General features: G+C 40.4%; 1 protein-coding gene across 1 annotated transcript in view; it reads right to left on the bottom strand.

The window, feature by feature from the left end:
- The window catches only part of LOC147726528 (granzyme A-like), a 359,548-nt gene that overhangs the window by 295,146 nt on the left and 43,721 nt on the right, over nt 1–20,681 (bottom strand). The window contains exon 2 of the mRNA XM_086962946.1: nt 16,143–16,287. Within this exon, the coding sequence (XP_086819072.1) occupies nt 16,143–16,287 (145 nt within the window). The remainder of the gene's footprint in view (nt 1–16,142; nt 16,288–20,681) is intronic.

The following is a 20,681-nucleotide window of genomic DNA, read 5'->3' as shown; positions in this document are numbered from 1 at the left end:
CCAGTCATGCTACTCTATCCTCCTCCTCCAGACTCCCCTATCCATTTCCCTCAAGGCAGATGGCCGGATTACGCAGAATCAAGAAACTGTCACTTCGTAGCGAGTCCCCTCAAAAGAAGTTGGACTGGAATGACTGACTATGCTGACTTATGTAATACTGTCGCCTCTGAAAGTGAAAGTGCTATTTTTGCACTACACACCGTACCTTATATTTTTCCTCCGGGGTGTTTTAATATCCCTTCCTGTTTTTCCATCGACAATTACAGGCCGTCTTTTACCCTGTGCGATGGGAAAAACATTAACTCGGGCTTACCATAGCAATCCGCAATTCCGAATCCGCCAGGCAGGCAGTGGAAAGTGTGTCTGGTCACCAAGATTGATCGGCGGAGCGTCAGATGGAATGGAGGAGTACAGAGAACAAGAGGAATGGCTGGATGCATGCAACTTCCCAAATTGAGCAGGACAACTACAACATACAGTTACAGTATCCTCTTCACTTCTCCTTATCTTTTAAATAATGTTATTGTTGTGAACTTCTATGAGTGCAACTCTGTGCGTTTGCTCTCTGCTTTGAATTCATCCCTACATCTATTTGATAAGTTTCTTTGCTATTTTTAAAACTAATTCTTTAATGTACTAATACGTGTTCTCTCTGAGGGCAGATAGGCAAGTGAAATTGCGTAATTACTGCAGCCCTGTACTCTGATTGTTTATTCATAGTTAGTGAGTTGTAGTAACTACTACGTTTCAGTAACCTAACCATCCATTTAGCAAACAACTTCATGCATGCAGTGCACTTCCTTTATGTCCCTTAAAAGATTTATGGATATCTTTCTATCCAAAGATTTGTTTTTCTTCATTTGCTTGTCCATGCTGTGTTTTTTTTTCCTCTCTCCACAAAACCTTCCTAAAAAACCCCATTCATATCCAATTTTCTAACCCTAACCCTATTACCTCGCGCTGTGTGGTTTTCATTGAGGTGTGACAGACTAAATGACAACAATAATTCCACACACTTGCTGGGGAGGATAAGGTCAAAGCAACAGAAAATCAATTTCAAGGCTGGTGAAGGAATTCAAGGAAATATTCGTATTCTTATTCTGCTTGACACACACCCATGAGTATTTGCAAATCAAATAGGAATTTCGGTGCAGATTTATGATAACTGGCGCATCCCCAGGGATGTGCCAGTTATTTTGCGCCGCTGCTCCACCACCCATGATGCGCCGTATTTACAATGCGGCGCACCATGGGGCAAAAACGGCACAGATGCGTGACACATCTGTGCCGTATAGGTGCCGCATTGTTGGAGTTGCATCGAAAGCGCGACGCAGCTCCAGCAAGGCTCGGGGGTGCCCCATCTTTACAATGCTGCGTCAAGACCTACGCCTGCTTCAAGCAGGCGCAGGGTTTTGACGCAGCATTGGCCTGAAAGTGACTGAGTGAAATCTTCTAGATTTCACTCAGCCACTTTTGCGAGGCGCACCTGCCCCGAAACGCCCACCCTGCGCCGGAACGCCCACAAGTGGCGCAGGGCTTTACAACGTGACGCATCTGCCTAGATGCGTCACATTGTAAATGGGTCGTAGGGATGCACCACGTTTACGCCGCAGTTGCGTGACGCAAACATGGCGCATTCCCAACATAAATCTTCCCCAAAATGTGTGTCAACGAGGGGATTCATCATCAACAACATCCTCCTCCTACACGTGACAAATTCTTATGCTGCTGTGTCCTTCACCTTCAGTACTATTTCTTGTAGTAGCCATACTCCACACAACTAGTAGTTATATTTTGAATACTTAAGCATTGCTTAGGCTATAATTTATGGCACTGTTCTTGTGTACTGTACTATCTATCGTACTGTTCTAATGCTCCGCTCAGGCCACTCAATGTTTCATTTACTTTTTTTTCATATGCTGCTACTGCCAGTGTGTACCACTACTACTACCACCACAACAATGACATTTCATCCGTCCAGGATACCATAGCCAACCTTAATCACCATTTGCCATGCAGCCAGCCTTGTGCCCAGCCCGATTCTTAAACACGAATCACAGGTAAGATAAGCATTTTGGGGGAGGAAGAATAATGGAGTAGGAGGAGAGGAGAGACTGACGGTACAGTACTAGTAAAGAAGTAGGATAATTGAATTCACTAACTCTGTCAGTAGCACTTTTGTACAAATTTGGGCGATTAGACAATTTGAATCAACCAGCCAGATAAGTTTCAGGAAAACAAATGTACAGTTAACCCCCCTGCCTCCCCCACAAAATAGTAAAAAAAGTATATGCTATGTTTAAGTTGAAATAAATAATTATTTGAGCCCTAACAAAAATAAACTATCCAACAAGAAGACCCGACCCGACCCACCCCCCCTCCCTAACCCCAATCAATGTCCATGAAATCAGTCCTGAAAAGTCCAAAAACCCCAATGCTCAATTCCCACCCCCCCAAAAGTCTTTTAAAAAGGGGCAAGGGACAGTCTCTCTACTTCCGCCGGCGGTGTCCTTTGGCCAGGTGGTCACGCTGCTCTCTCGGAGGTCCTTGAGCAGGGCTTTTATCCTCGCCACCTCTTGCTCAAGGTTGGACACTCGAAGGGTCAATCGGTGCACAGGAGCCTTGCACTTGCAGGTACTGTGGGGGGCAGCTGTTGTTTTTGCTGCTCGGTGGAGGCGGGTGGCTGCCGGACCACGGCTCAGTACCGCTTGAGATTTGCGCTGACTGAATGACCCAGGGTCAGCGGAGGAGGATGCAGCTGTCGTGGATGTTGTTGACTGCAACTGCGTGTGCTCTTCCTCCTGGGCCACCTGCCGCCGATATTCGGCAACAATTGCTTCCAGCTTCCGTTGCCAGGCCCATCTAGCCAACTCCTTCCTTGCCAGTTTAGAAGGAGTATCTATATGAAGGAAGAAAAACATACTGTAACCAATGCTCTTTAAGATTAACACAAAATAATTCTGCAGAAAGTTGTGTCACAGTAGCACTAGCAACTTGTTGCAAGCACAGTACATAACATTTGTGGCGTGTATCTATCTAACCTCCCACTTCGTTGGCCTCTGCTCTAACATTAGTGGGAGTTTAAGGAATTCTACTAGAACTATATGGACTCACTACATTAGACTCAGACAGTACACCAGTCTTCTTCTTCTCTCTTGTTTAGCGAAATTGGTATGTAAACTTGTGAAGGCCGGCATAATGCCAGCGCAGTCAACTTGCACCCGAGAAAATCAGACACAAACCATGATGACACAGACTTGCGTTACTGACTGTTACCAGTCCAGTACATGCAGGTGGTGAAGCTCTTACTTTTCTATTACGGGTGGCACTGACCATACTCTGTTACAAGGGCTACTGCTTAGTTAATTTAACTTTCACCCTGCCCTGCCCCTGACTACTACGAAAGGAAAATGAAGAAGATAAATAATATGATCATCTATCACTTCTCAGGATATTGCTTACATATGGGATGACTTTTTTGATTGAGTGAACACCGATAGGCCACACATGAATGACAGAGTTGTAAAAAAAATTATTAACAGAGGTAGTGAGTGGTCCCCATAATCGCCGGATATATGCTGTGCTTGCAAACTACTGTTACTAGTCATGGTAGTATTCAGAAAAATTACAACTACTTTCCTCTGCTTTGCTACTCTGGCACGGACGTGTGGTGTTACATGCTCTTCAAAGTAACACTCTTCATCCAGTGACTGCCTACTCTGTCTACATACACCTATACTATCTATGAGGAAGATACCATCCAAGCATCGATCCATTCAAAGAAAATGTCAATCATTCTTGTTAATGTCTCAACTGGACAAACCTTACTTTTTCTCACCGAAAAACAACCTTTTTATTTTATTTTGTAAACCGCCAGCCATGCATCCGTGCTTGACTTGCATTTGAATTTGAACCAAAGGATATATTGTGCACACATACAGTTTCTGTTTCACCCACCCAGGCAGTCCGCTTTTCTTTCTCCTTCCATCCATCCTTGCTTCAGCCTTCAACCGGCCATGCATCAGATTCCCAGCCACCTCGGGCAGCATTCAAAAACATGTATCATTCTTTGCCAGTCATTAATTTTAACTCACTCATCCTTCCTTACACCCTTCCTTCCCTTTTCGTTCATCCCATCCATCAAGTTCATCTCTGATCTGACTTGGCTTCTCAATAAAACTTTCACAGCTGAGTTGAAGTCAAATTTAGAGGAGGCCATTGGTTACTCGTCAACTCCCGCCGCTAAGGCTATTGCTAATGCAAAGTCAAGGGTGACTATCTTCTACCTGGTTGACAAAAACTTAGTTCAACATTTGTAAGTCTTCTTAACAGTAAAGTGTACTTGTACTGTACAACATATACACCCCTGCAGAGAGCCCACTCTGCAATCTCAATATGTAAGGAATATAATAGCTTACCACTGCCCGCCACTACAGTGGCATCCCCCACAGCAGTTCCTGCTGGCTGTGGCACCGTATCCTCCCCTGGAGTGACCGCCTCCGCGCTGGCCCCGGCACTGGTGATGGGCTGTGCCAATGGTTTTACTCCTAGAAAATAGGTTTCATATTTTTATATGCCATATACACCACTCCCTATTTTGTATAGGAAAGAAAAAATATGTTACTTGTACTACATAAACAAATTTAACAATTTGCGACTCTCTAGTCTAAACTAAATATGTCCCTTTCTTCAGGGAAGGGTGTTTTTTATTTATGGTTAGCCATAATATGTGATGCTACACTTTTTGGCACAACTGATGAATGCTTGCTTTTTAACACGCACCATTTTTCTCATAACAGACAGAACCTTCTCTTCAACGAACAAGAGCAAGATCATATGAATGTTAGTCGGAGTCGTCATCATCACCACCAAGACTTTAAGTTCCAACCAGGTGAGGGGTCTCCCACAATTAATGTGTAAATCAGCCAGTGTTGAGTTTTCAGTTCACCGTTTATCTTCTATGAAGTTAATTTTAATAAATGTTTTTAATGCACAATTTTATACAGAGTACACACAGAGCTAGTTGTTTTACTTTTAATAAAGCTTTAAAACTTACATAGACTCTGTGGTTTTTGGTCATGAGTGAATGAGCGAAAGGGTTTGCAATTTGCAAGCATGAGTCAGTGACTCTGAGAGATCGGGACTCTGACTCCGTAGTCTTATGTTCTGGGTTGTATAATCATTGGGGATCATCGGTGCATTCAGGAGCTAAATAATGACTATGACACACTAGTTAGTCAGTAAGGAGATTGGGGGTTCAAATCTGTTATGACTGAGGTATGTGGAAAGTCTAACTGCACCTGTTATCACCAATGCCCTATTTCTTGTCCATAGTTCTGTATGTGCAGAATAGTCCCTGCAACAGTAGTAGTATGTCCTCCGAATGTCTGACATAATATCGACAGACAGAATATCTACCGACAAAAATATCGGCACAAAAATATCGACACCAAAAATATCGGAGTTATATCTTCATAAAGGTAAGTACTAAAATATCGGAAATAAAATATCGTAGTACAAAAATATCGAAATTAATAATATCGTTTTTTTAATGTATTAATAATAATGTAAAAATTATTTAAAAATACATATAATTTTACTAATATTATATAAATACATTAAAACATATTTAAAAAATAATAACTAATACATATACATTTAAAAAAAATTAAAAAGTGTACATATAAATAAAAAAATATACTTACTCCACATATTGCAACAGTAGTAAAAGCGTTGGATGGCGTAGGGGTTTAAATTACAATTCCCACTCCAGAGGGTGCAACAGTAGGGATAGCATTGGATAGCGTAGGGGTAAAAATTACTATTCCCACACCAGAGGGTGCAACAGTAGGGAAAGCGTTGGATAGCAAAGGGGTAAAAATTACTATTCCTACTCCAGAGCCTGCAACAGTAGGGAAAAGGTTGGATTGAGTAGGGGTAAAAATTACTATTCCCACTCCAGAGGGTGCAACAGTAGGGAAAGCGTTGGATAGCGTAGGGGTAAAAATTACTATTCCCACTCCAGCGGGTGCAACAGTAGGGAAAGCGTTGGATAGCGTAGGGGTAAAAATTACTATTCCCACTCCAGAGGGTGCAACAGTAGGGAAAGTGTTGGATAGCGTAGGGGTAAAAATTACTATTCCTACTCCAGAGGGTGCAACAGTAGGGAAAAGGTTGGATAGCGTAGGGGTACAAATTACTATCCCCACTCCAGAGGGTGCAACAGTAGGGAAAGCGTTGGATAGCGTAGGGGTAAAAATTACTATTCCCACTCCAGAGGGTGCAACAGTAGGGAAAGCGTTGGATAGCGTAGGGGTAAAAATTACTATTCCCACACCAGAGGGTGCAACAGTTGGGAAAGCGTTGGATAGCGTAGGGGTAAAAATTACTATTCCTACTTCAGAGGGTGCAACAGTAGGGAAAAGGTTGGATAGCGTAGGGGTAAAAAATTACTATTCCCACTCCAGAAGGTGCAACAGTAGGGAAAGCGTTGGATAGCGTAGTGGTAAAAATTACTATTCCCACTCCAGAGGGTGCAACAGTAGGGAAAGCGTTGGATAGCATAGGGGTTTAAATTACTTTTCCCACTCCAGAGGGTGCAACAGTAGGGAAAGCATTGGATAGCATGGGGGTAAAAATGTATTCACACACTACTCCCCCTTTAACACACAACACAGTACACATACAAAAAACACATTTATTATAAATATCAAATAATCAATTAATAAAAATATTTAAATTAAATTGATGTAATTGAAATTGAACTAATTAACACATATTAATTACCAATTAATTAACAATAAATACCAATAAATAAATACAATCTCTTTAATTAATTACATTTTATTATATGACACCCTATTACCCTATAAACACACAACCCACTAAACATCAATAAATCATATCATTTAATCACTTAATAATTATGATTTACCAATTAATTATTATTTAACAATAACAAAATTAAAATATATTAGCACATCAACTCTAATTTAATTAAATAATTAACATTATTTAATTGCTAATTAATTATTAATTAACAAAAACAAATAATTACATAGATAACCACATTAACTCTAATTATTGTAATTTACTAATTATTATTAATTAATTACCAATTAATTATTAATTACCAATAACAAACAGTTCTATTTATTTGCACAATAACTCTAGTTAATGTAATTAACTAATTAATATTAATTAATTACCAATTAATTATTAATTAACAATAACAAAAAATTATTTTTATTAGTATATTAACTCTAATTAATTTAATTAACTAATCAATATTAATTAATTACCAATTAATTTTTATTTACAAATATTTTAAAAAATATATTATTTAAATATTTTTTATTAGATTACTTCCCACCCTATTCCCCTATAAACCCACAACCCGCTCTGATACTAAAACGCAAAATGTAAACAAAATTTCGAATTTTCAAACATACATTTAATAACATATTTAACAAACATATAAACAACATAATAAAATACATAACACTAAACATAATTTCGATATTAGTAAATTTCGATATTAGTAACATACATATCATAAAAACGATATTCGGTCTGTCGATATTTTGCACATCGATATTCTATACCATCGAAATTAAAACATCGATATTATTGTATATCGATATTTAAATTTCGATATTTTGTCTCCCTACCATGTCCTCCTATCCAATCAAAAAGTAAACTAGTATCTTATTCTTGGTGGCCATTGACATTTTATCGTTGGGAATTTTCAAAGCATAAACATTTAGAAGACTACAATAGACATTATGGACAACCCAGAGGACTGCACTCAGTGCCTAGAGCTATTGCTGAATAGGAGTTTTGTTTAACACCTTTTGCCAACTGTGCAAGCTTAGCTAGCTACACAGACAGACTAATATAGTAGTAGCACAGAGAGTAATAGTAGAGGCAGGATAAAAATTTGGAAACAGTCTACAAGAAGATCAAAGATGATTTAAGAAAAAATAGAATTACGATGAACGTTTGGAATAAATAGGTGCTGTAAAAGTTAGGGAAGTATAATTATTAATATTAACAGGAAAACTTACTGGGGCCAGCAGAGGAACCCTCGGCAGGCCGATCCTAACCTTCCTGCTCCGCCGGCGCCGCTACCTCCTCTGTCCTCTTGCCCTTGGGAGGAGCTGATGTACATGAAAGAAAGACACAAACATGGATGATTGTTGTCAACCAAGTCAAACATTTCTGAAAAACAATAACAAATTATTTCGGGGAAATAAACAACAATTGCACTAAATTTATTGACCTATCTGATGTGGTCTACTAGGATATTAGTATTGCTGGATTCACGGACCGTCTACTTGGAAAGTTGTGTAACTCATTAAACCAACTAGAAAAGGTTCTACTAGGACTGGCAGGAAGCACTCCGCAGCACATGCAGTGACAGACACAGTCCATCATGATTGCAGACCACTAAAAAGTTTCCAACTAAATAATCAGTCATAATATACTCAAACTATCAATCCACCACCACTATCTCTTCTTAGTGGCAGGAGTACAAAGGAAGGAATGGACTTGAGTCTCTAGTGTCTAGCATTACGCAGTTCTGTAAAGTACACTCATACATAATCACTCAGGCCAAATGAGCACAAAATTGAAAACAAGTAATCATAGTAGCACCGCCAGTGAGCAGGCGAGCACCTGCAATCACAGAAGCTTTTGAAACATAAGTTACCTGCAATGTAATCGGCAGCATTCTTGCTCTTCGGAAAAAAAATATATTAGCAATATCATAACACAGAGCAGAAGACAACAAAGTAGTGATTAAATAGCTACTAGTACTCACCAAGCCCGGGGATCTCCACACCAAGCAGGTCGTGCTCCCGGTCCAGTATGCCCGACCAACGGTGCGTCACCTGGTTGTAGGTGCGCCAGACTCCAGACTTCCGATACATGGCCCGGCACACCTTACCCCATAGCTGGCGATGCTCCCGGAGGCCGTACCCGGTACCGGGCCTGCTGCCTGCCGCGAGGGTCTTGGGGAGGTGGCGCTGCACGAAGAAGACCAGTGCGGCCACCTCCACTGCGCTGAAGATACCCTAGAACTTACTGTCTCCCCCCTTAACTGCCCGCAAGGGAGCCGGCTACGGGGTGCGGAACCCTTCCCCTTCAGGTTTTTGCCGGCTCCCTTTGCCATGGTTCTGGACAGTTAAAGGAAAATAAAATAGGAAAGAATAGGGGAAAAAGTAAATAAAAGAAAAGAGAGTGAAAACAAGTAGTTTTGAAGTAACAAAAAGTAGAAAAAAACACAAAATATAGATGTACAAAAATATGATAGATAATGAGTAAAAAGATTTGTAAAAAGTTCAAACAAACAAAGGATTACAAAGATTGAAGGAGGATTGAAAAAGCATGCCCAGAACCATAGCACTGAATGAAAAACAAGATGGCCGTGCCCATTGCGACCACGTGGGTAAGTTTGCGCGATATTTCCCCCGCGAGCACGCAAAAACGGACGCGAACACACAATTGCGCCCCTCACATAGGAAATGCACAATGTGAGCATGCAACTAGCGCCCGGAAATGGAAATATGCAACGTGAACACTGAAAACAAGATGGCCGCGCCCATGTATGACCGCATGGGTAACTTCGGGGTAGCCGCTCTGAAAAAAATCCAGCGAATACGCAAAAATAAAAAAATCCGCTAGTTCTCAAAAGTTCGCAGATTTTGCTGACCGCGAGTACGTTTCAAAATTCACCCATAGTTAGGCTAGACTGCTCCATTTCCAAGACATAGACCTGCTACTACAGAAGGCTAGATCGGATGGGCCGTATACGGTGGAAAACAGTAAAGTTTCCTTATTTCCGGACTACATGTTAGAAGTCCAAAGACGTCGTACCTCCTTTTTAGAGGTTAAGAGAGCCTTGCATGAGGAGGGGGTACAGTATTCCTTGATGTTCCCAGCCCCGCTTAAGATCATGCTAGAGGGGAAAACCTATCTTTGTGAAGAGCCTAATCTGCCTGGGACTGGATCGAAGCTTACAAAATGGAAGGTCGCCCCAAGTCACACGTTGGGAGGCAAACAACCAGAGCTGGACATCTGGGGAAGCAATGGCACCAAAGATAGAAGGAGACAAAGAGACCTAGGCCCTTATTTATGAGGCCTTGCGTCAGTTTTGCACCCCCGGTGCGTCACTTTTTGTGACGCACCAGCAGTATAAAAAATGCGCCTCGTTGCGCCATATTTAAAAAGTGACGCATCTAGGTAGATGCGTCACTTTTTAAACCCCTGTGCCACATTATACCTGCGTCAGGTATAATGTATGCAGAGGGGGCGTTCCCCCGCAAAAAGCCTCGTAATAGTGGCGCAGTGAAATCTATGAGATTTCACTGCGTCACTTTTAGGATGCTGTTGCGTCAAAATCTTGCGCCTGCCTCACAGCAGGCGTAAGACTGACGCAAGCCCTTTCACATGGGGCTTTCCCCATGTGAAAGGGCGCATTGCTGGAGTTGCGTCACTTTTGTGACACACTCCAGCAATGCGTCACTTTTGCGCTTACAGATACGTCAGAAATACTGACGTATCTCTAACTCCTTGCGACATGATGCGTCATACATTAAATATGACCCATCAGGAATGTCGTAAGGAGTGCGCAGTGAAAAGTGACGCATCGCTGTTTTCACGCAGCGATGCGTCACTTTTCATAAATGAGGCCCCTAGGTTCCAGAGACCCGCGACAAAGAGAGCAGAAGCATTGGAAGCCATGTCACTCATGATGCGAAGTAGAGGTACGTCACCCGAGAGAGATTCAGAGGCGAAATATGGAACTGAAGAATCAGACTCAGATGTGTTCCAGGCTGCCAGCATCACTATGCCAACAGTGACTCCTCAAACTGCAGAAGAGAAATTGGGCTAAGTGACTGCAAGAGGCTTTTTCGTTCTCTGCTTTCCCTCTGCACTCTTCTTGCATGCTTTACTGGGCCAGATGGTCCTGGTTTTACTCTTGCGCACCCGATCCACCTTTAGGTGATGGGATTGGGTGGGGGGGTAGAGTTTCCTGGGTGGGTGCAACCCGGCGCGGGTTGGAACGGCCAATCAAGGATGTAAGGTTATGTTAGTTTAATTCCGTTTAGTTAGTCTTAACCAGCAAGCTGTGCTCCCCTGCAGGTCCTCATGCTGTTAGCGGATCACTGAAATAATATCGACTGACAAAATATCGACTTGCCAAAATATCGTGGACAAAATATCGACAGTCAAAATATCGAGTTTGTATCTACAAACAGGTAAGTACAAAAATATCGAGTACCTAATATCGTTAACAAAAATATAGATGTAAAAAATATCGACTTTATTAAAAACAGTGTTAAATTAAATTAATATTACATTTTAATTACTAAAATATACTTAAAACGACTTAAATTAAATTATAATAATTAAATAATAAATGAAAATAATAAAAATATTTTTTTAAAATCTTATTTGTTGACCCTGAACCCTAAAAATACCCCTTTACCCAAAAACCCAAAACTGACCCTGAACCCTAAAAATACCCCTTTACCCAAAAACCCAAAACTGACCCTGAACCCTAAAAATACCCCTTTACCCAAAAACCCAAAACTGACCCTGAACCCTAAAAATACCCCTTTGCCCAAAAACTGAAAACTGACCCTGAACCCTAAAAATTCCCCTTTACCCAAAAACTGAAAACTGACCCTGAACCCTAAAAAAAACCCTTTACCCAAAAACTGAAAACTCACCCTGAACCCTAAAAATACCCCTTTACCCAAAAACTGAAAACTGACCCTGAACCCTAAAAATGCCCCCTTACCCAAAAACTGAAAACTGACCCTGAACCCTAAAAATACCCCTTTACCCAAAAACTGAAAACTGACCCTGAACCCTAAAAATACCCCTTTACCCATGAACTGAAAACTGACCCTGAACCCTAAAAATACCCCTTTACCCATGAACTGAAAACTGACCCTGAACCCTAAAAATACCCCTTTACCCATGAACTGAAAACTGACCCTGAACCCTAAAAATGCTCCTTTACCCAAAATTTATCAATATTATTTAATTACCAATTCATTATTAATTAACAATAACAATAAAATAAATATATTAGAACATTAGGTGTAATTATTTTAATAATTAATATTATTTTTTCAAAATTAATTACTTAAAAATAACACAAAATTATATATATTAAAAATGTACTCTAATTAATGTAATTAACTAATTACAATTAATTAATTAACAATTATTTACTAATACAAAATATATTCAAAATTATATTAATTAATTAACTAATTAATATTAATTAATTATCAATTAATAATTAATTAAAAATATTAACACACATATATTAATTAATTAATTATTATTAAATTACTTCCCACCCTATTCCCCTATAAACCCACAACCCGCTACAGAATTACATTACGCAATTATTAACAAAACAAAATTCATGTAATAAAATATTTTATAACATTAATACACACTATTCACACATATTATTACATAAAAATACACTATAAAATATTATATATTATTAAAAAATCGATATTTTTGCTATCTATATTTTATACAGTCGATATTACTTCACTTACCTGAAAAACGATATTTTTGTAGTCGATATTATGTCCAGTCGATATTTTGTCCAGTCTATATTTAAAACTCGATATTATGTCCAGTCGATATTTTGGAGTCGATATTTTGTCTCTATACCGCTGTTAGCCTTGGACCTTATCGACCTGGGGCCTCATTTACGAGGCCCCTTGCGCCATCGGAACTTCACTTTTCATGAAGTTCCGTGGCGCAGAAGCCAGCGTGGTATTTATCAGGCAGCAGTACGCCAGTTTTTGTGGCGTACTGCTGCCTGATAAATATGAGTCCCTTTAACGCAGTGTACTGCGTTAAAGGGGCGTGCAATGGGTGTTGCTGGGGGCGTTCCCAGCAACATCCATGGCCTTTTGACACTGCCCCAGATTTACGAGAAATCGTAACTCTGAAGCAGTGCCAAGAGCTTACGCCTCCCCAGGGGAGGTGTAAGGGAGGCGCAACAGGGAGAAATGTCTTTATTTCTCCTCGTATTTCCTTTTTCTATGTGTGCTGCATTCTACAGCACACATAGAAAGAGGAAAAGCCTCTTGTGATTATTTGTGCACAGAAAGGTTTCCCTTCCTGTACAAAAATAATCTTCCCCGCAACGCACAATGGTGCAAGGGTGCGTGCGCTGGCGCAGGCAGCCCATTGTGCGCCGGCGGAGGGGAAAAGGACAGGAATGCGCCGTATCTTATAGATACGGCGCATTTCTGCCCTTTTCTTTTGCCGTAGGGAAGCGCAGCAGGAAGGCCTGCTGCGCTTCCCTACGGCAAAAAGTCATAAATGAGGCCCCCGGTGTAGGATAGCACCATGCAGTATCTTTTGTGAATTTGGGCAGCTGACCATTGTCAGTCCACTCATGGGGGGTGGAGTTGGAATGTTGGGTTTGTTGTTACATGCCAGGATGTCTGGGTCAGTACTTCAATTAGACACTGTGGTAGGGGAGTTGGGGGGCATACTAGTTGAGCTGATGTTGGAGAATGTGGGTTGGACTGAGGAGTTTAAACTCCTAACTTGGAATATCCGGGGTATGGGTTCGCCCTCAAAACGCTACAGTATATTGAACTATATTAAAAGTAGGGGAGGGCATGCGGTTTTGTTGCAAGAGACCCACCTCACAGAGATGGAGGTTGCTAGACTACGCCGAAGATGGGGAGGGCAACTGTATTCGGCCTTTTCAAGGGGAGTGCTTGTGTGGATCAGGCCAGGGGTTCCCTTTCAACTCACTCAGAAAATAATAGATACTGATGGGCGGTACGTGGTACTTAATGGTACTTTTAAAGGCAAGGAAATCACAGTAGGCAGTTTGTATTCCCCTAATTGTGAGCAGATTCCCTTCCTGGAATGATTCTCTGGAATATTAGCATAATTGTCCCACGAGAACCTGATATTAGGAGGAGACTTTAACTGTGTGTTCGACGTACAGTGGGATAGATGTACTCCTTCATTGCGGGGTACATTGGCCACCACTACAGCCAGAGGGCTCAGAAGTGAGCCTCGGGATGGGACCCCCTAGACGTCCCATGGTTTCATGACAAAGCAAAAAGTCACAGCTGACAGTGTCCTTCTTAGTTTGCCCTTGAAGTCTAAAAGATATTCGCTAATTTTATGGTTTCATGACATTCCTGAGTATTTTTTGGGGATTCATCACCACTTATAATGATTCCACTTATCCATAGAGTGTGAAAGCACATATGGCAAATAGTTTTTTCCTTTTACACCAACACCAAAATATCCATCCTTTCAATGCTGTAATATAAGGAAGTCTGTGCTAGTCTGCTCTAACAGGGACAAACATGGAGAAAATTAGGAAACACTCAGAAATATCTTTCAGGGTATATGCTTGAGCCTTAGCAGATACGTCTGAATTTATGGCCATTTATAGAAACACTCTAATGCACTGAAATCTATACAAATTGTAGATTTCCTTTTGCGTTCCACCTTGTGCTCCTTTATTTATTTATGGTGTTTTATAAAGCAGGAACATGACCCAAGGGTATTCAGAGTGCTGTACATATCAATAGATAAGCATAAACAAAAATCTGATACATAAAAAGAACATCTAATAAAAATATCAACTTTTAAGAACATCAGTAAGATATGATATGTAGTAACAGAATTATCAATAGGTGATCTCTGTTCTTTATGCGTCGTTGGAATAGGTTCCCCAGGGTAGAATTCCATGATTCTGCTTTGCGTCGGTTTCGTTTCAGGAACCCAGGGGGCAATGTTTGTGTGGGTTCCACTGGGCACTGATGCGTTTCAGCTCTGTATTGGTATTGCAGTCATTGTAGCCGCCAATGCACCCAGAGGATGGGCTCATTGTAACTTTTGGGTCAATGGGTTAGACTGAACCTTGGGTGGTCGGAAGTTCCAAATCCTTGGAGCTGATCCAGAAAAGGAACAAGTGTAGGCTAATTGTTTTCTGAATCTGCGGTGGGGGTGGCGGTTTCTAGCCTGAGAGAGTTTGCGCTTCTTAGTGAGCAGTTCCCTCCTCAGATCTGGATATTTTCTGCCAGGTACCTTCGTTCATTACGCTGTAAGGCTTTATGCAAGAGGCAAGCAATTTTCATTTGAGTTCTGACCTCGTGAGGGAGCCAGTTGAGAGACCTGAGAGAAGGAGTAATGAGGTCAAAGCATCTAATGCTGGTTAACAGTCTGGCTGCTGCATTGAGGGTCGCTTTTAGTGCAGCCATTCTTGATCTGGAAAGACCTGAAAGAGTTGCAGAACCATATTCTAGTCTTGAGACCACTAATGATTGTACTGCTTGTACTGCTCCTGAGGACAATCCACATGGGTAGGGGAGAGGATTTGAGCATCACCCAAACCGTTTTTCTCCACAAGGAAAATATTCTTCCATGTGGGGAACTTCTTCCCTTGCATCACTATGAAATTCAGAGGTTCTCTCTTCCCTTTGACACACTGGATGCATATACGGTAATGCCCATGTTGGAGTAGCTTTAGGTTTGTTCCACAGTGTGAGAAACCTGAAAAATGTTTTAAGTACCTTGGTTTTAACTGGTCTTGGTAATCCAGAACACACTCTCTCCCGTCCCAACCCTAAAGTGCCTTCTGAGGAGCTTTGATGTTTGTAAGTATTAGCCCTATGAATACAGATTTATGTAAGTGGGTTAGTAATGTGTGCATTAGGACTGCTTTTATGAACCAGGCTCAGAGTCTGTGTGCCTATCCTTGGGTGACCTCATTGGGTTAAGAGCATGTTTACTGTTTCCCAGAACTACCAGAATGGTTCAGATCCTCAGGGACTGCTCTACTGCTGAGTTGTACCTCCAATCCACCTGAGCAGAGTAAGGAGGTCACCTTCTTAAGTTAGAACATACTTGCTGCCTGTATGTGTATGACCTTTGCATGTTAAAGTGATGGCTCAACTGAGGTGCTAGGTATACGCTACACAATGTAAATGGTCTATAAGCTTGGGCAGAACCCCATTTACCCCCCCCCCCCCACCTTTTGTAGACAAACTCACAAGTACACTTTTTGCTTTCATATCTCCCCACTGTGCTGAAACATATTGTTGTTTTGTAATTAAAGTACTTACATATTGCAGTGCGCAGCTGTTAAGACCCATCCATCTTTGATCAAGGTCCCTCCACAAATGACGGGACGACTATCCCTTATCAGAGCCATGTAAGGTCTAGAATGTGGAGCCACTTCAGTCCCACCAATGATTTCTGTGCATTGATCTGTGTAAAGCACAACCCAGTAAAACATGGTTAAACTTCAGCAGCAATCTTCACAAAAGTGCTCTACCAAGACAAGTTTTTTACAAGCTGCTGCAATGAAAATGTCAACTTGTGGAAAAGGCATGTGTGCAGAGCCTGGAGTGAACTGTGAGAGCAAGGCTTAGTCTAGGGACATCAAGGGCTTCCAAAATGAAGTCCACAGTCCTAAAACTCAGGGGCATATTATCAAGGGGGTTTATCTCCGCTTTTTTGGCTTTAAAAGCCAAGAAAGCGGAGATAAAATTATCTCCCTATTACCAAGCTGTCGCTAACACCAGTTAGTGACAGCTAATAGGAGATAGCGACCATCTTGGGCCTTGCTTTGCATGTCAGTGATATTTATCACTAATGACATGCAAAGTGGGCGTGCCAAGATGTTAGCGACTGGAAACAGTCCCTAACATCGCTATCTCCTATTACCAACTTTTGGAGATATTCGCGCTAAGAGCGAATATCTCCAAAAGCTAACACCTGCCCTGAGCAGTTCTTAGCCATGTTATACAATGGGAGGTGGATAACATGGCTAAGAGCATTTGCTCGATAATGCATGAATATCGCTGACTTTTCAGCGATATTCATGCATTTCGGCCGTTTTTTATCGCATTTGCGATAAACCTTGTTAATAGCAAGGTTTATCTGCGATAAAAATCGCCGATGTGCGGCGATAATTTTTGTCTCTAAACAAGTTAGAGACAAAAATTATCGCTAGTTGTTGGTAATATGCCCCTCAGTTTGGAGACTTTCTGATATTTTTACTTCTTCGCTTTTCACTCCATCCAGATATTGTTTATATTGCTCCCTGGAACACATATGTAAGGAGACTCCCCCGATAATCTTGCCCCTATGTGTTTTTGTACTGTTAGTTAGTTGCCAACAACCAGCATAACATGAAAAACATTGTGCAGTGAGATCACTTCATCAGCATATACCATTGTATTCAGCCAATAAACAGGCCATGGTCTATATTTTGCAGGTCTGAGGGGCCAAGAAGAAGCATGGGTGGGCATGAAGAGGCCTGGGGAGAAGAAAGGTTCAAGACAATCTATTGGTTTAGAAAAAAAGAAATTTGTGGAGTTGAGCGATATCACGAAACAAGATGGCCACTGCTTGATAGCTCTCAGCAAACCCTGATTTATAGACAATTATAACGTCACATTTGTGGCCGAGCTGTACCTGTTAAATTGCTCCTCGAGGGCTAAGTAAGGCAGGAGTTTTATGTTGATGTAATTCCTGGAACGTTTTTTATGCCTTTGTGAGGGTTTTTCATACTCCAGCATTTCACTGAGCAGGCAAGTGTTCTTCTGCCAAAGCTTTTTCTTGGGAGGGGCACCACTTCAAAGGAAAGGGAGCGGCTTTGGCCTAAACCACACCCACAGTTAGTTTTAGCTGCTATAGAGCCTCTTTTTGTAGAGCTTATCACTCATTTCCTTCTTATATTTAAGCTGTGTTTGTCACTCTTTGCTGCTTATTTATTGTAATGGAAGGGAAAAATGTGCAAGCTGCTTCTAACAAATGGTACCAAAATATTTCTCCTCCACCAGTCAACTCAAAAATTGTAGAGTCTGAGAAACCTTCTTTTTCTACAAGCTGTTTCTTCCAATACAGAAAATATTCCCTTGGAAATTAAAAAAATTCCTAAAGATATGGCAAGTCTGTCTTTGAAGGTTTCTGACAATGAAATTAAAATACAGAATAATAAATCCGAAATTGATGGTTTGATGCCTCTCACAGCAAATATTACAGATGAGTAGTCTGTTGCTTGATTTAGAAAATTGTAACAGTACAACCTGCACATGTTTTATTTGCCATAGGATATTGAGAGGAAGAACCTAACAAATTATTTCATTTGAATGCTTATTGTGTCCTGGATATGCTATTCAACAAAAAAATAGTATGGCAAAAGGATAAACTTAAACATCTTGGTATTTTATTTTTTCAAACCATTAAACATTCGATCGGATTGAATAGTGATTATATTGTCAATCATATCAAAGAAAAATTTCACAAATGCTCAGTCTTACATTTATCTTGGTAGGGAAAATGTATTCTATTATAATGCCCCAGGATTTTTTTATCTTCTTTCTAAGATACCTATTCAACTTTCTCTTCACTTTTATAAAAATGTAGATAAACTTATTTCTAAGTTTATTTTGAATAACAAATCTCCTCCTACAAGTTATAATAAATTAAAATGACTAAGAACAATGGGGGCTTTGGTTTACTTGATTTCCTTAGTTATCATAAGTGTTTATGTTAAAACTGTGGGGCATATTATCAAGGGGGTTTATCTCTGCTTTTTTGGCTTTAAAAGCCAAGAAAGCGGAGATAAAATTATCTCCCTATTACCAAGCTGTCGCTAACACCAGTTAGTGACAGCTAAAAGGAGATAGCGACCATCTTGGGCCCCGCTTTGCATGTCAGTGATATTTATCACTAATGACATGCAAAGTGGGCGTGCCAAGATGTTAGAGACTGGAAACAGTCCCTAACATCGCTATCTCCTATTACCAACTTTTGGAGATATTCGCGCTAAGCGCGAATATCTCCAAAAGCTAACACCTGCCCTGAGCAGTTCTTAGCCATGTTATCCAATGGGAGGTGGATAACATGGCTAAGAGCATTTGCTCGATAATGCATGAATATCGCTGACTTTTCAGCGATATTCATGCATTGCGGCCGTTTTTTATCGCATTTGCGATAAACCTTGCTAATAGCAAGGTTTATCTGCGATAAAAATCGCCGATGTGCGGCGATAATTTTTGTCTCTAAACAAGTTAGAGACAAAAATTATCGCTAGTTGTTGGTAATATGCCCCAAAGTTCCTTTTGGTTTCAATATCCACAGCCTTCTAATTCATCTTCAAGACTTCTTGTGGAACAAAGTTTGATTTCGCCATTTCCTCTACCTGTTCTTATCACTATGAATAATTCATTTGTCTTCTTTAAAAGATCTGTAATATTAAAATTTACTAAATTTATATTTCATTATTTGGACATGATTTTTCAATCTTCGATTTCACATACCTTAAATCTATTGTTAAGGTATAATCCTTTCATAAAGCTAGCTAAACATCCTACATTTTGGCAATCTTGGTTTAAGGCTGGTATTTTTTATTTAAAAGATATTTATCATAATAATGCTTTTGTGACTTTTGATGAACTACAACAAAAAAAATCCTTGCTACCATTAGTTATTTCTAAAAATAAGCACTTATGGAATTCAATCCTTGATTCATTTCCAAACGATTTTCCTCTAAAGGGTGCTTCAGCTATAAAAAATGTCATTCACACAATTGCTTCATCATCACATTCAGGTTCTTTACTTTACAAAAATTTGATTAATTTCGAAGTGGAGAATATTAACACTTTCACATCATTTTGGAGCAATGAATTAAATGTATCAATACCTTAGGACACATGGAAGATAATTTGGATGAATAGTATATCCGGATGGTTACCTGTCTCTGTCTATTAAACAAATTCAGTTTTTATTTGTTTATGGCCACCTTTAAGATTTTTGATGCAAAACATTTAGATTCTCCTAACTGTTGGAATTGTAATATGAATGTAGGCTCTTTACGTCATATGCTTTATGAATGTAGTAGTGTCCCAAAAATTTGGGGTGAGGTTTGGATAATCATTACAAAAATATTTCCTATCACGGATAATATGTCATTTGACATAGTGATTTGTAAATCATCTTTACTTACAACAAAGTTGTCTCTTTTATTAATGCGTGCATGGTTGTCCTGGATAATATTTACCAGTAAAGGAGCTAAATTGACCTTGTCTGGTGTAATTCTTAATGCTCCTAATTATCATTTATTTTTTAAGCCTAGGGATAATTATATGGATTCACATTTTTTTTATATTTTCACTAATCATATCTAACTGTTTTACGTTTGGATGGATTGATTCAATTTAGTAGCTCTATTCTGTAGTAATTGAGCTGTCCTTTTAATTTGTTTCCCTTTTTTCAGTTTCCTTTCCTTTTTATTACCATTTTCCCATTTGAGACTGTATAGGTACTGTATTGGATTCATTTTTAGGTCGGGCAGACGTACTCTCAATGCGTGAGCATTGAGAGAGTCTGCTTCAGCCCTAATGTTGCCCGTTATTAGGAATGTGGACACCAATCTGACCCGAGCGTTTCCTTGCAGTTTTCACCACGGGAGCGCGCGTCTGACCCGCGCATGCGCAGAGTAACTCACAGCCCTTGCTCACACAGACGCAGGCAGGCAGCCCCCACCCCTCTGCATGCACGCACGCACACACAGGCGATCGCATGCACACGCAGGCACACACATACAGGCACACAGACACTCGCTCACACACACACACCCCCCTCCCCCACAG

Source organism: Lissotriton vulgaris, chromosome 3_1, assembly GCF_964263255.1.
Source record: "Lissotriton vulgaris chromosome 3_1, aLisVul1.2, whole genome shotgun sequence".
Taxonomy (NCBI): Eukaryota; Metazoa; Chordata; class Amphibia; order Caudata; family Salamandridae; genus Lissotriton; species Lissotriton vulgaris.
Note: the sequence above shows the minus strand (reverse complement) of the source record. Positions and strands in the feature narration are given on the sequence as shown.